Raw genomic sequence first — 16,751 nt, 5'->3', positions numbered from 1 at the left:
TTCCCAATTTTCTTGACAATATTCCCTTTCCTTACAAAAGTCATTTAAACTCTTAGGGCGCAGCTCTTCAAACTGTGTGAGATAAGACACTAGAAAGATGTATGCTTTTGTTAAAAGTAGTGGAAATTTCATGTGTTTCCTTTAGCTGAGTAGGTATATATTTGATAGCAAGATAAAATGCTTTCAGTAGAATTTGAACTGCTCTAGCTTTTGTCTTAGTGATGGAAGAGAAAGTTCTAGTTTCTTGACTATATGATTCAGTGGTTAGAAGGCACCAGCTGTGTAGTGCTTGAAGTGTACATATTCCTAATTCTAAAATGTTCACAAAATAAAAAAGATCTGTTCTTTAGTCACTGAGTAAGGTCTGTGAGTGTTCATTTTTTTTTACAGCTGTTCTTGAAAAAGAGCAGTTTCTGTCAGAGCTCTCTCAGCCCCACCGACCTCACAGGGTGTCTGTTGTGGGGAGGGGAAGGGAGAGGAGTTTGTAAGCCGCTCTGAGACACCTTTTGGGTAGTGAAGGGCAGGGTGTAAATCCAATCTCTTCTCTTCTTCTTTTCTCTCTGCCAGGCAAGCCCTTTTGCTTAAACTATGGAACTCCCTCCCACTAGACAACTGCCAAATCTAAGCTTGAGAATTGCTTGAAAGCTTTGTAGGATATATCTGGTTGGGCTGGGGTGGGCGTTCCATGAGACTCATTAAAGTTTATTCTGTTCTGACTTCCGGTTTGATGGCGCTGCATCACGGCCGGGTTTCGGACGAGCTCCGAACCGGCCGACTCCCCACGCCTTTTTGGGGCTTTTCCGTTTTGGCGTTTAAGCCCCGCTTCCACCTCTGGAGGAGGAGGAAGTTGTAGGGGGCTTGCCGGCCCCCCCCGTTGTCGGCGAAACGCGGGGGGTGCTGCCGGTTGCCCCGATGCAGAAGGCGAGGTCGGAGGAACACGGTGCCGTGTTCATAGCAGCGACCGACCGTTTTAAAACCTTTTTTTTCTTTTTTTCTTTTCCATGATGCTTATTCACGTTGAGATTTTGTTTGTTGTCTGTCTTCACTGGTGCACTCCATGACGAAAAGAAGAAGCGGCGTGAGTTACCCCTCCTTGGAGTTACCTCTACTATTATTAAGCGGCGGTGAAAAGTGAGAGGAACGATAGCCTAAAAAGCATGGGTAAAAAGAGAAGTCTGGCTGAATATAACGTCAACTACTAATTGTTTCGCTAAGGATTATAAAATACAAGAAGGACACGGGACCTTTTCAGAACTTGAAGGCTGTTTGGAAAGGCTGAGTTGGGAGAGGAAAATGGCGCTGGAGACGCTCCGTAATGAGTTGAAAGACGCAATAATTTTGGAACTCAGGTCAGACCATTTTAAAAAGCTTCTGAAGGAAGAATTAAACAAGACACTTGCGTCTGTCTGGGATGACATCTTCGCCCATTCAGGTTGTGTAAATGGAGAAGAAAATGGCAATACAGTACAAAAAAAAGAGACACAAGGACAAGATGAACCACTGGTAGATATACGAGAAGGAGAACTGTATGTAATCCAGCATTTACTCACAGAGACTGGGTCACAGGAATTGGACTTACCGATATGTACTCCTCCAGAGGAGAAGAAAAGTCTGAGAATGAGAGTTGGGGGGAGAAGCCACTACAACCCTCTCCGGAGAAAAAGAAAGAAAATAAAGAGAAGGAGAAAATTGTTGAAAGTTTCTAGGAAGGTTAAGGGTGGGACTGTTAAATACTTGAATATATGTACAATGCAGTACAGGGAACCTGATTGGGGTGGCAAGTCAGAAGAATTCAAGGACCAAAGGCATGTGAAAGAAAATAGGGAAAATCAAAATAAAAAAGAAATAAAATATAGGTTGACCTTAAAGGATCCCTACAGGTTGAGGCAAGGATTTAAGCTAGGTAGCTATTGGCCCCCTTGATTAAAAGCAAACCTGAAATATTGCAAGCGGACATAGACATGATTTATAGAACTTATTCAAAGTTTGTGAAGAAAAATAATCTTCCAGGGGAAATATTTGTTAAATTTACAAAAAGATCAACAAGAGACTCGATACTTAAAGCATCTACTGCCACAAGATTAAAAATCCAAGAGGAAGAGATAAAAGTACTGAAAGATGTACCATATGAAATACGTAAGAAGAGGAAACAATGCTACTTCAGTAAAGTATGAGTTCTGAACTAACATGAAGTCAGATGGAAAAAACAGCTGAACTTTAAGCTGAATAAGAATAAAAGTATTATAATAATGAGTAATAAATAATGGGTTATCTAGGAATTGGGGTGCAGAAGTTTTAAAAGAATTACAGAAACTATGTAATGAATTGGCTAACTTGATTTAGGATTTATGTATCATGGAAGACTATAATATTGGCCATAACAAGGGTGATGGTTTTTATGTTTGTTTGCTCTGTTTGTTTTGTTTAACAGTGTGTGAAAATAAAAAAAATATTTAAAAAAAAAACAAAACAATGATCTAGAACTCGAGAGTATTCAGACCACATTATTTTGTTCATCATACAACTATTATCATCCCATGCACACACAACTTTGCACAATCACAGCTGTATCTATAGGACTAGTCTGCTAAAATATGCCCAAGTGTATTTTAAGCTCTTTGGATAACAAGAAGAAATAAATCAGTCTGTTGCAGAGCTAAGAGAGATACAGCAATATTCTGAAAATTAGAAACATGAACAGCACTATTTATTGCTCTGGCCTTGCATTCTTCAAGTCATTCCCCCTGCTGGGGGAGGCAGCTGTTCAGCATCCAGTGCAATCTATAGCCATTACCTGTGAGCAGAAACAGAAGAATTGTCAGCTGCAGATGCCATTGCTTCTTTGTGGGTCACCACTCAAGTCTTACCTTCTTTCAATGAGACAGTCTGCAGGAACTAGTCATGTGGAAACACAAGGGTGAGCTTCCTGTAAGGACGGAGAATCTTACAAAAATCTGTAAAGAGTTTTAAAGTCTGAGATGTTTCTCTGATTTTAATTCAGAAAAAAGTACACCTAGGACAGCTGAAAACAGAAGCTCTTTAAGTAGCAACACAGATATGGGGATAAGAAAATTTGATCAGTTTGCAGGGAACACATCATAAGCAGTTATTAAATATACTTCACAATCCTGTGTGCATGTGATCATTAGATAGTTTATGACACTGAAAAATAAAGCCTATAGGGCTTTCACTACTGAATCAGATTTGACTAGATAATAGGAACATTTACAGTTTAAATTAACCTAGCATAGCCACAACATATATCTAACAGTTCTGGGTAGTAGTTCAACCATGCAGGTCAACAAGGTCTGTACAATGGGAGCCACCCAGGACTAGGATGTAGGTTTCTGCAAATCCTGAGGAAAACCCAAGATCTGCAGGGGGGGAAATGAAGAAGCAAACCTTCGCTTTAAAAAGACAAGTGATGTCTACACATGAATATTTCTCTCTTTGTGTTAGTCTTTCCCTGCTTTTTTGAATAAATGGTAATTGTTTAGAAAGGAGTTCAACAACCTGGCACATGATACTAAAGCAGCAGTGCTGGAAAACTGTATGGGGACAAGGCAAAAGGTAACATATAGGAACAACTGGCAGGGGTTGGGGAAACAGGGAAAGCAGTAGCAAAAAAGGCAGGAAGGAAACAGTGACTTTGGAGTGGCTCAGTGGTAAAGCATCAGCTTGGCTCAGGTTCAATCCTTGGCATCTCCAGTTAAAAGGATCAAGTAGAAAGTGATTTAAAGACCTCCACCTGAGACCCTGGAGAGCAGCTACCAGTCTGAGTAAACAATATAAACAATACTGACTCTGATGGAGTAATGATCAGATCTACTATAAAGTAGCTTAATGTGCTCATGGTGTAGCAGGGGAGGAAAGCTTGGAAAGGGGTCAAACAATGAGTATGGTAGGGACACTGAGACAGGCAACAGGAAGGGGAAATGGGATTTTTTTCCTTACAGGTCCCTTGCTTGTTAGTGAATGTTAGTGAACTTTACATGACTATTACAAGACTGTTTGTCTACAACTAGGCACACAAGCCCCTAGACCTCAAAAGGTCATAACACCCCCAAGCTCTGTAGAAAATCTGACTGCATAGCACAAAGTACAAGAACATTTTCACCAAATTTTGACACAATGGCCTGAACTAACTTTTTAAGTCTGTAGCATACTTCTTCAAAGCTTCTTAACAATATATCCCAGATGTTCCTAGTAAATCAAAAGCAAAGTATATCATTTTTGGGTTTTTTCCAAAAAAATCTGCAGAACAAATCACTCTTTAAAGAAATTCAAATAAAACCTGAAAACTGTGATTTAGCATAGGGTGCTGTACCCACCTTTCTAGTCCATCTGAAGACCAGACATTCCAAGATTTACGTATTTTGCTATCTAAAGACATCACTATTTTGCATCACAGAGAGTATATTAGAGTAAGCAGTTGTAAGGGAGATAATTATTTGAATTACTTATTTTCTGCACTGCTTTCTACCAAAAACAACTCATCAGAAATTAAGTACAGAAATAATCACAAGTTTTCATGATTACAAATAAAAATTAGTTATTCAGAGACTTCTGAGAATAATGAAGTTTCAGTCTTCTAGAGTTGCTTGGAGCTTCAACTAAAAAATACCTCCCTTTAAGGTTGCCAGCATCCAGGTGGGGACTGGAGATTCCCATCAATTAAAATGATCTCCAAACGAAAAAGATCAGATTCCTGCTGAGCATCGTATCCTCCCAAACTCCACCTTCCCCAGGTTCCACCCCCCAAAACTCCAAAAATTGCCCAAACCAGAGTTGATAACGTTTATGCTCCTAACTAAAAAATAAAAATGAAGCATAATTTCAAAAAAACCTAAACAACTACAGACTAGTCACGAACTTTAAAAACAACTCCTAAACCTCTGCATATAAATCAGCTTGAGACGTTAACAAACGCTCCAATTTAGTGGCGGAAACAAGTACTTCCCACCACCATGACACTACGTAACTGGTATCTCTCATCTGTATCACATTATTGGCCTATCGTACTATAACGACAGCTCCTGGCCCAAACCAAGACAGCTTATCTTCAGAAGCAATTTATCAACAAAAGAAAACTCTAGTTTTGCGAGACAAGAAAAACCCATTGACTATATAAAGAGGAAAACACCATATTCCAACAGCATATCTCTCCTCACTAAAGAATTTGATGCATTTCTCTCGATTCCAACCTCCCCCTCCACCGGCACCAACAGTGGTTGTTCCCTCATTCTCACGTTCTCAGTTTTAGCCTATATCAGAATCAAGCTGGGCCGTTGGAGTTTAGGATTTGTTGGTGTATATCACGTGAACTCCTACCTTAGCCTTGATTGGACAACGGGCTCCTAGCGTCGGCCTCTGTGGCCGGGGGTTGGAGTTGAAGTGCCGGGCCGGGTTTGGCCCACGGTGGATGCGAAGGGTAGCGTTCGCCTTCGCGCGCGCGGCGTCAGGGGTGAAGCAGCTCCAAGCGCGGCGAGTCATTGGCAGCCACCGTCGCTGTAACGGTGCGGGTCACCCAAAAGCCAGCTCCCGACGGACCGTCATCGAGCCCCTTCTGTGCCACTCTGTCGCACTTCCATCAACAGGCATGCCTGGCAGGGCCAAAGCCTCGTCTGTCTGCGGCCCCGACCAGCCACAGGACTTGGAGAGCAGCCGTGGGGCTAAAGCCGGCGCCGTCCAGGAAGAGCCTGAGGGGGGAGGAGAAGGAGGCGCTGCTGCTGTCGCCGACTGCGGACATAGCCCCAACCTGGGGGATCCGGAGATTATCAAGTCTCCCAGTGATCCCAAACAGTACAGGTGAGCTGGCGGTCATGGGGGGAACCAGGGGACATTCAGGTTTGCAGTGGACATTCAGTGAAGCGATGCGGCCTCTCTGAGTGGAGTTCTTCTTAATGGAGAAGAGCCATCGCCTCTGACGGACCTAGTTCTACATTATACTAGCTCTCCAACACGTGCTGTGTGCTCCTTAGAGCCCAGTTCAGGTGTTACAGAGAACGCCCATGCATCCTGTGTGTAAACGTGTACATCTGTTTGTAAGAAAAAGACAATGTGTGTTCACTTTACAAAGGAAACCAGGGACCAGTACCTGGATAAATGTGGTTTAAATCACACAGATTCAGCTCTATGTGCATTGAATGTAACATGAGGATAACTCAATACATGGATAAAGAACGTTTTGAAAGGCTATGCCTCTTTATTGCTTTTATTGGACTTATCTGATACAGTAGATCATACCATCTTATTGAGACACTTGGAGGTAGAATTAGATATTGGGATGCATGCTGAACTGGTTCAAATCACTCTTCATGGATTGGAATCAAAGGGTTGCTATTGGAAATCAGTTATCCTCAGTGCGGAACAATTATGTCCCCCATGCTTTTCAATCTCTATATAAAGCCCTCCCCCTTTTTTGCTGTCAAATCACAACCAATTTATGGTGACCCTGTAGGGTTTTCGAGACAAGAGACATGCAGAAGTGGTTTGCCATTGCCTGGCTCTGTGTAGCAACCCTGGTATGCCTTGGTGATCTTCTATTCAAATATTAACCGAGGTCAACCCTGCTTAGCTTCCAAGTTCTGACAAGATTGGGCTATCTTGAGCTATCCAAATTAGGACAAATCATTTGTAGCTTTGGGGTTGGTTGTAACTTAATATGCAGATGACACCCAACTCCATATATCCTTATCCAAATCTTCTGTTGATGTGGTTGATCCTGAATAGCTTCTTGGTTGCTATGATAAATTAGCTAAGGGCCCCGTTCACACGGCGAATTTGCCGTGGGAGAGCCATGGGTGGTGGGCGAATTATCCGTGTGCAATCACACCCCAACATCTGGGAAGTGGAGTGCACCCGTGGCCAACCCGTGGCTTACCGCTGAAAACGCGCAATAAAAAAGTAGTACCTCCCAAAGTACTGGCAAACAGTTTGCCACGGGATGCCTCCGGATGCCTGCGGTGTGATCGCGCTGGCATGCGGCTTTCCCCTCCGGCCCCTCGTTTACGCGCTGGCTCTGAGGGAAGGACCCATGGTGTGCTGCTGGCGCATCTGACTGTATAATCGCGGATCAAACTGCGCCAGGGCAATTTGCCACGCCTCCCCCCCGCGATATCCGGCCCGTGTGACCGGGGCCAAGAGTGAACAGATTGAAACTAAACCCTGAAAAGGCTAGTTGGAAAGATGGAGATCTTAAAGGATATTGTGCTTCCCACTTTTGATAGAGTTCAGCTGGCCCTTGCTGATTCAGGAAAGAGCCTTGGGGTTATACCGGACCCAGTGTTATTACTAGAGAAGCAAATTAATGCAACTTTAAAAAAAGACTGTCTTCCAACTCAGCCTAGCCCCAAAGATGGCCTTCATACTGCTGGCCACCTGGATCCATGGCACAGTAACATCAAGACTAGACTACTGTAAAGCACTGTACATTGATCCTCCCCTCAAAATCAATTCAGCAACTCCAGTTGGTGCAGAATGCCATGACTAGACTATTATTGGGAGCTAGATGAAGCATGCATATTACTCCCTTTCTGCAGTCACTCCACTCAGTCACTGAGCTCAATTTAACATATTGGCTACAAAATACAAAACTGTTCATGGTCTTGGACCCTCACATCTGTGAACTGCCTCTTTCCCTATGCCCTGCCATGAGAGCTTTGCTCATATGAGCAGGGTCTTCTGCAGGTGCCAACTTGCAAATGGGCAAAATCAACAACTGCTTGTACATTTGCCTTTTCTGTTTGGTCCCCACCTTATGGAACGGCCTGCCTGGGGAAATCAGGAAGGCTCCCACTCTCCTGGCTTTTTACATACTGTGCAAAAGTTAATCATTCTAGAAGGGTTTTCTCTGTAGATCACAGCTTTGTTCTGTACAAAATGATTCACAGCTTGCAGCCATTTAACCCTTCAGTTTTGCTTCTCATCCCCTTCGAAAGGGGGGGGGAAGCAAAACATTCAAACCTAAAGTTGACTGGTGGACCTGCTCAGCTGTCAGGTTTAAATGGCTGGCCCTAAACAGCTGAACTGAACGGGCCACAAGTCCAGGAAATGTTTGGGGAAGATGCCTTCCCTGAACATCGATTCATAAACTCTGAACTGGCCCAAATTTGGGCCGAATTTTGGTTTGTGAACTGGTTTATGCCCATCCCTAAACATAGATAAATTATATGTTGCTGTGAGCTGTTTGGAGGAAGGGTAGAGTGCAAAGAAGATGGACAGAGCAATATGTGGGACTCCATTTATAAGTTCATAAAATACCAACCCCCAGCAAACATTTCCAGTTCCTTTGAAAGGCGTAAATGGCTTGTTGACTCAGTTTTATTGCTTTACAAATGTGTTAATCATCTTGTGCACATGTATTTATCACATTTACTTCATGTATACCCTACCATTTCCCTCAGTGGGGACCCAAAATTAGGTCCAAAGGTTGGCAGCGAGGTTTGTTCTCTTGTTTGTGCCCTGAAAGTAAGTATCTAAGGTGACCAGTAACAAGGCACAGCTAAAACCATCAAATATTAAAATGTTTAAATGGCAATAGCACCCTTTGTAGTAATTTAGAAATATATGAGAAAAACCAGAAGTAACCCCCCCACCTTTCTCCTAATAGGGACCCCAAGTGGTATAGATCATTCTCCTCGCCTTCATTTTATCATCACAACAAGTCTGTGAGGTAGGTTAGGATGAGAGAGCGTGAGTGGCCCAAAGTTATCCAGCAAGCTTTCATGACAGTATAAAATTTGAATCTGGGTCTTCCAAACCCTAATCTGACACTGTAGTCACTACACCATACTGGCTGCCTTGGAGATAGGGAGATTCATATGGTATGAGATGTTCTAGTAGGCATTCTGACCCAGACTATCTAAGCATTAAAAGTCACAAACAACTCACTTAAGCTGGCTTGTTGGTATAAGCAGCCAATGTAGAAGAGCTAGCACAAGTTTATGCATTTCCTGTGGGCCAGGGCATTCTCTCCTACCTGTAGTTTCTGGATTGTCTCGGGGTTGTCTTGTATAGTGTGCCTTACAGTAGTCACTACTACTGACTTCTACTTTTGGAAGGTTGTGCTCACTGGAACAGCACATAGTGTGCCCATGGGTGGTAGTAGGTGCTTAGAAAAATCATTCTTTTCTTGAGGTCTTGGACAACTGCCGACTTTAAAGAAGATGTTGTAGAGCTAAATGGACTACTGGCCTGCTTTGTATGAGGCAGCTTTATTTGTTCATATATTTGCATTGTGTTACCTCTTGATTCATTGTTTTAGGTGTTACTGTGGTTGACTTCTGTTGTTAGTAACTGATATTTGGACTAGTATTACAGTTTTTCCTCTTGTGGATCTAACACCTGGACTTGGCTGAGGTCCCCCTCCCCCACACCTCATTTTACTGTGCTGGTTAGATTATAATCTCAGTTAAGTGTAACTAGATCACATCAGAACAGGTAACTTGTTCCTTCATCATTGCTTGGTAGAGCTGTTTTGCTAGTTTTAATGCCAAAAGGGAGGAAAACGCCTAATTAAGATTGCAGTGCTACTGATGTAAGAAAAGGAAGAGAATTACAAATTGGCCTAGAAGGTCTCCTCCCTCCTCTTCAAAAGTATAGATATGCTAATACTGAATGTTGCACAAATGCATATAGATTCATTGCTGAAAATATGCACTTCTGGAGATATGAAAAAGGAAGGGATTATGCGAGCGCATTGTAAAAGATGGTCATTGATTTTCTTCAAATGACTAATTTCTAAGATATATAATTTGAAATGGGAAGTCAGTAAATGTAGGTTATATAATTAATTACATTTGTGTAATATAAATGATGTATGTTAAATATTCATCTTGAAATACATTTCAGAAAATTTTAAGGTTAAGGAAATGATATTCTCTAAAATTAAGGGAATTATATTCTATCAGAGGTTTTAGTATATCCTTAAATGCTAGGGTTTTTTTGGGGGGTTAAGTATGATCCTTTGAGTGATTAAAATGAAATGATGGTGATGATGCCTCCAACCAGTCAGTTTTAGTGGGATTAAGGTATTGCAGGAAGCGTCACTCTCATTTTTAAAAAGAATCAGTGAGCCATTTGTTGATACCAGATGTTCTTAACCTTTAATCCATTACTAACCACCAAGTATGCAAGATTATAACTGAGTGCCCCCCCCCCAAGCCACAAGTGAAAAATTAGGTCATTAAAAGCAGTACACCAGACAAGGCAACAGTATATAGGTATATTAATGAGCTATGCAGGTAAGGAAAAAGAGGGTTCTCCAAAACAGCACCAACTTTATTTTTGTTTTCTTGTTTCACTTTTGCCTTTGTTGCTCTTGCAGTGCCCCTTTCTGTTGTTTTCTTTTTGGAAGCTCATCACACGTACCTAGTCTCATGGATGGAGGAGTATTGTCATTTGGTTCTTCTCACCTATCCTTGGAGGGGGTATTCTTGCTTATTCCTGTTTGCTGTGTGCCACTTTTTAAGGGACCTGTGGGAGAGACCTAGGAATTTATTCAAGGGCCACCTTACATAAAACAACTGTCTTCTGCTGGGTGTCAGTAGCCTCTGAAAGTGGGGAGGAGTTGCCTAAAATCACAAATGTACTTTTTTTGATCATCCATGTAGGGTAGGGGTGTATGGTCTTAAGGTTTGTTCATTTTTAAAAGATAGGTAATAGTATTTCTCTCTCCTTGGAGGACTCCTTTGGAGTGCCTGTAGCTTTGTTTTGTTGTTATTTTTTTGCTTTCTGGAGAGCAAGAAAGGAAAGGATACATCTATCATGTTTGAGTATCCTCAGTGTTTCTGGACAGTTTATTAGCTAATATTAGTCTTTTTTATTACATCCATACTTATGTTAAATTTTTAATTTAAATTGCAATATTAGAAGTTAGAAACTTTTGTAATGTGGGTAGAGGAATAGTTTTTATCTTTGTTAATCTGATGTTTGATATTTCTCTTTAGAGTATGAAATATTTTAACAGATAGGTAATGGTATTTGACCATCTGCTTACATTTAAACATGTCCAAAAAATTTCTTGCTAGGATAGGTGTGGCCCACCTCTTGAGCCCATGTGGTTGGACTGTATTGAAGAGAAAATGAATTTTCTCTAGCCGTGACATTATTGCTCCCTTCCCCCCAGTTTTTGGCAGGGAAAGTGTCCCCCCCCCCATTCCAATATTCAAGAGACTGTCTCTTGTGAAATGCATGTCACCATTTCTTACCTGGGTACCCCTGTCATTTCCTTGGAGGAACATCTGCAAGGTAAGAAGCTGCTCAACATCTTTCAGTCTGCCGCAGGGAAGGTGGTCAGGCGGTGGGCAAGAGTCATAACAGGTCTTACTTGCAATCTGAGAGATCACCCTGACCTCTGTGATGCTGCAGACACCTCCATGGTATCCTGTCATTTGCTAAAGAGAAGGGCACCTGCGTGACTTAAACATACAATTCAGCTTGGGGGACTCTTGGCACCAGTGCCACGTCCTGATTTGACTCAAAGAGTGAATATCAGAGCTGTATACTGCTTAAAACTCAGAAGGTGTCTCTCTCTTCACCAAATGAAAGGTCATCTTAGGACTGGAAACCCTGCGTCATCACAAAAAACCCTGGGACTGCTTCTTTGCTGCTGGGTGAGGCTCCTGCCAAGCTGATAAGAATGCACAACCTGAATTTCTGGTATTAGACAGAATGCTGCAGTGGCCTTTGTTCTCTTTAGAAAAACTGAGTGGCATAGCTCTGTCCCTATGTATTCTTTAATAAAAGCCAAACACACTTTTCATTTGCAATTTGAATGGCAGCCATTCAGTTTAATAATGGCTAGCCAATAATGACTGTGTTAGCAGTGTACCCTCTTAACACCAGCAGGGAAAAAGCACTGTGCAGTTCTCTACCACCCTACCGTATGCTGTTTTGTGATTACAAAATGCCGCGCTGCTGCTTTTCCACCAGGGAGTGGTTGCTTCTACCTTATCCTCTGGAAAACCAAACTGAATTACTATTAAATCTATCCCATGATTTTTGTACAGATAATTCATAAATGACTTTTAACATGTTTGTGTTCATGGCCATGGCTCAGTGTGCTTTTAATGCAGAAGGTTCCAGGTTGAAAGGACCAGGTTGTAGGTGACATGAAAGACCCTGGAGAGCTGCTGCCAGTCTGAGTAGACAGTACTGATCTTGATGAACCACTTCATGTGGTCCATGTTTTAATTTTTGGATGGTATTAGGATCCATCTGGAAGGGTTAGGATGATAATGATGACATACATGCAATTTCCTAGATACATCAAGCTACAAAATGGCTTATGTGCTCTGCTGATTTCGGATTTGAATAACCCAGACGGTAGCCCTTGTGCAGCATCTTCAGAGGGAGAAGAGGAGGAGGAGTCTGAGGAATGCACGGATGAGGATGATGATTCTGGAGCAGAAATAGAAGATGATCAGGAAGGATATGATGATGACGGTGGTGAATATGATGATGATCTTGATGACACTGACAGTGAGTTGGAAGAGCTGGCAGATAAAGAGGAGACCAGAAAGAGAAACTGTACAGAAAAGCAGGTATGTGTAAGTGCTTTGGGCTGTCACTGACTGGTTTGGGTGGCTACTCAGAGGTACCACTGATGAAGGCCAAAGGTTAAAAAAAGCACCTTGTAAAAGCACTATGCTATTTATGGAAAACGTGTGTGCTGTAGCAATGCCCATCAATCTTGCACCAACTATAGCAAGGGAAGATTCCATTTCCATTCTGTGGTTGACAGAGGAAGAGGACAAGAGAATGAAACCTAGCAGTGACATCTCTTCTCTTGTGGTCACCTCACTTTACAGTAGGAAAAAAATGTAAAATGTTTTGGTTCCTAGTAAAGAAGCTTTTTAAAATGTGCCTTGTCGCTGCTTTAATGCTTGAGTATTTCTCAAGCAGTTCTGATATTCATATCCCTTTCTGATTTGTATAGCAGTTAAGTATAGCCAGTGAGTTGTAGTGGTTAGAATGTCAGACTTTGATATGAGAGACCAAGTTTGAATCCTCACTTTACAATGAAAAGCTTGCCAGGTGATCTCAGCCTAACTTTCCTCACAGGGTTGTCGTGAGGATACAGTGGAGGAGGAGAAAGTGATATTGTAAGGCTTGTAAGCCGTTTGGGGTCCCTTTGGTGAGAAAGGCAAGGTATAGATAGCTAAGCAGCACTGGTTCTCATGGATGTATCACTTTAAGGAACACATACAGAATATTCTAATGAGGAATTTGGTAGTTTTGTGCATAAGATGGTAACATTTTTCCTAAATATTCTGTGTTCTTTCTTCTTCTTCTAGTCTGCAGCTGCACTTTGTGTAGGCGTTGGCAGTTTCTGCGACCCTGAAGATCTGCCTGGGTTGGCACATTTTCTGGAACATAGTATGTTTTTGCTTAAATGTCATCTTTAGCAATAGTTGATGTTCTATAGGTTTTTTCCTCTATAGTTTTAAATGCAAAAATTCAATAATCAGAATTCAGATTTGTTTTGCTACTTCAGTATTTAGAAAACAAAAATGGCAAATTTGTAGAATAGTGATGGATAAATTAATTTTTTTAAAGAAACAACAGAGGCTGGGAAGTCCCCACTCAGTCCCTTTAACTCTACTGAATTTGATAATGTAGCTTGCCAAAGTGTGCATGTATGTATTCCCTTTATGCTTCTTTGTGTTATACCCTCGAAACATTTTTGAAATTGGGTATGTGCTTTTTTCATTATGTTTACACAGAGTATTCCAAAATCACTTTTCTATTATTTTCTGATAATGGCTGTCATTTTTTATACATTAGAAAGCATGGGGCAAAATATTAACTCTCAAGCGATCTGTACACTTGTGATTTTTCTTTGAATATAGCAACCTATACACTGTCCACTTTTCATTCTGCCTTGCTGGCCTAAGAAATCCCCATGTTAGCTGAGTCAGTGTTGAAGCACAGGAAACTATAGTTTTAATTTGCTGTTCTGGTGCCTAAATATAAATCCAAATAAATAAATAAATAAATAAATAATATTTTACATCTTTTAAGAACAATTCAGTTGTCCAAGCAGACTTTGGTTTTACATGTTCTCTGTGCCTTGTGGTGAAAAAAGCTCTATATTGGATAAAGTTATAGTGCGTATGTACTAATTGGTACACATTCCTGTGGCATTTATATCTTTTTGCACTTACAACTAACAGCTGTCTCCTTAATGTCAATTTTTTTCCCATAGTGGTTTTTATGGGCAGCTCAAAATATCCGGATGAGAATGGGTTTGATGCATTTCTGAAGAAGCACGGGGGCAGTGATAATGCCTCAACAGATTGTGAGCGGACAGTCTTCCAGTTTGATGTACAGAGGAAGTATTTCAAGGAAGCCCTTGACAGGTAGCACGAGGATGCTGCATCATAAGTGGGTTTTATTGTGGAGATAATACTGTGTTTCATATTGTTAAGCCATTACTACTGTATTAGTTCTTTTAATCTCTTAAGTAATTGTTGATAAAGTGATTGTAAACATTTTGGTGTTTATGGCCTTTTTTGAACATGGGACCTTCTGTTTATTTCACTTATAAACTCAGAAGAAAGGGTTGTATTTAGCCTGACCAGTTAATGCTACAGGTATTGATGGGTTTGATCTAGAGAAGCACAAGCAAAATCCATTCAGGTAGTGGATCTTTCCCACCTCATTTCTGCTAGAGCTGCTGAGCCTCCAGTGGGCTTCTTGTACAGGGGGCAGTGTGGCATGTGGGACTGCAGTGGAGGGGGAAATCCATGGAAATCAGCAACTCCCTTTCCCCTGACATGAGCAGAATTGCTGTCATTTTACCAAAGTTCTTTGCATCACAGCCAAGGTGTGATTTAATTTTACAGTTGTGAATAGAGCTAGTAAAAGTGTGCTTAATTGAAGGAGAAATCTAAAACAAGGCCATTCTTGAGAGCTATCTGTATTTCCATAGGGAACATTTATCAGAATATATGCCTGTTGATTTTTTTAAAAATTACAGAGGAAGTAAGCAAAAGTTTTAACATTAGCGATGCTGGAACGTAATGTAATGAAGCTATTTTTATATTTCATATAGGATATAGGAAAGAGTATACAGTGCACACCTATACAGTTACTCCAGTCTAAGGCTGCAAGAATGAGAACGATTTTCTGAGAATAAGCCCATTGAATAAAATGGGACTTACTTCTGAGTAGATGTGTTTAGGAGTGCTTCCTGAAGCAATTAAAACCAAAAGGCTTAGACTAGACCAAGTCTGCATAGGATTTTACTGTTAATCTCTTAAATACTTGTGCATTTTTCTGTAAAAGCAAGACACTTGGTAGAAAAAAATTATTTACAGCACTTTTCTATTTCAGGTGGGCACAATTTTTTATTCACCCTTTAATGATTCAGGATGCAATTGACCGGGAAGTTGAGGCTGTGGACAGTGGTAAGAATTCTGTCTCTTTTTGTTATTTTATGATTAGGTTTTCTAAAGAAATATTCTTTGCTTGGTCTAAAAGTATTGGTAATATCCTGTAATGAAGCAATACAGTCAATATATGGTTTTAAAGTAACTTTAATTATTAACACTTTTCTAAAGTGTCTGTGTTTGAAGAAACTACATGGGAATTAAGTTTTAATAAGCAGTTTTTCATCACACATCCTTTGGAGCAGAGCTGTGAAACTCATTTGTTACAAGGGCCAGATCTGACATAAATATCACTTTGTCAGGCCAGGCCATGTGTGCCTTAAATGTAATGCCAGGTACCTGAGATACAAACTGTATAAAGGACAGCAGCTGGTAAGCTCTGAGTTGGTGTATCCTCACTGCAAGGCCCCATGGGCTGGGTGGGGGGTGCAGAGGAAAACCCACATAGGCAGACAGGAGAGGCAGCAGCGCAGTGCTGGGCAGATGCTCCCATGATGCTTTACTGCTGCAGATGAAGTTGTTCTGCCATGCTGAAACCACAGTGGAGTGGCTCCACCCACTCCTCCCCAACACTCCCTCCCTTGCACCAGTTGCTTGCAGGCCACATAAGAGCCCTGGATGAGCTGGTTCTGGCCCTCAGGCCTTATGTATTGACTCCCCTGCTTTGGAGTGTCAAAAAGACGCCTGTTATGTATAATGAAGAAAAATTCAATGGGTTGTATCCATTGTATATTGCTTGTATATAGAGCTTTCTTGCTTCCCACTGGATTCCTTAAGCACAGTATCTGGGGGGACACTGAGCACTGTGTGTGGTTTGGGGGTCTGCTGCAGGAGGGGGAGTTGATAACAATTGCTCCCCTCCTCCATCAGTGAAACTGCCCTTCTAGTAGAGAACATGTTAAATTGAACCCCATTACATCAACCAAAAAGGGACAAGAGTTGGTGTTAGATTCAGGTGGGTAGCTGTGTTGATCTGAAGAAGGAGAACAAAGTTTGAGTCCAGTGGCACCTTTAAGACCAACAGAGTTTTATTCAAGGTATAAGCTTTTGTGTGCACACACACTTCTTCAGATACAATGAAATGGAAATTACCAGTCCATACATATAGGTATGTAGTGAGATAAGAAACCAATATCCATTTTAAGCCCTGGGGATTCCATTGTTCTGAATGTTGTAGTAACTTGCAACTCAGCAATTTCCCTTTCTAGTCTGTTTCTGAAGTTCCTTTGCAATAAAACAGCTACTTTGAGGTCACCCATTGAATGTCCTGGAAGGTTGAAGTGTTCTCCTACAGGTTTCTCCATCTTTTGATTCTTGATGTCAGATTTGTGTCCATTTATCCTTTGGCATAGGGTT

The 16,751-nt window shown here is 41.3% G+C and overlaps 1 protein-coding gene across 1 annotated transcript in view; it reads left to right on the top strand.

Moving 5' to 3' along the window:
- The first annotated feature begins 5,376 nt into the window (after positions 1-5,376).
- NRDC (nardilysin convertase) overlaps positions 5,377-16,751 on the top strand; it is a 60,893-nt gene continuing 49,518 nt past the window's right edge. Inside the window, exons 1-5 of the mRNA XM_015411974.1 lie at positions 5,377-5,808; positions 12,266-12,545; positions 13,299-13,380; positions 14,210-14,363; positions 15,340-15,413. Coding sequence (XP_015267460.1) covers positions 5,423-5,808; positions 12,266-12,545; positions 13,299-13,380; positions 14,210-14,363; positions 15,340-15,413 — 976 coding nt within the window. The 5' untranslated portion in view covers positions 5,377-5,422. The remainder of the gene's footprint in view (positions 5,809-12,265; positions 12,546-13,298; positions 13,381-14,209; positions 14,364-15,339; positions 15,414-16,751) is intronic.

This window comes from Gekko japonicus, unplaced genomic scaffold (assembly GCF_001447785.1).
Source record: "Gekko japonicus isolate JY-2015 unplaced genomic scaffold, Gekko_japonicus_V1.1 scaffold664, whole genome shotgun sequence".
NCBI lineage: Eukaryota > Metazoa > Chordata > Lepidosauria > Squamata > Gekkonidae > Gekko > Gekko japonicus.
This window is presented reverse-complemented; position numbering and strand designations above follow the sequence as displayed.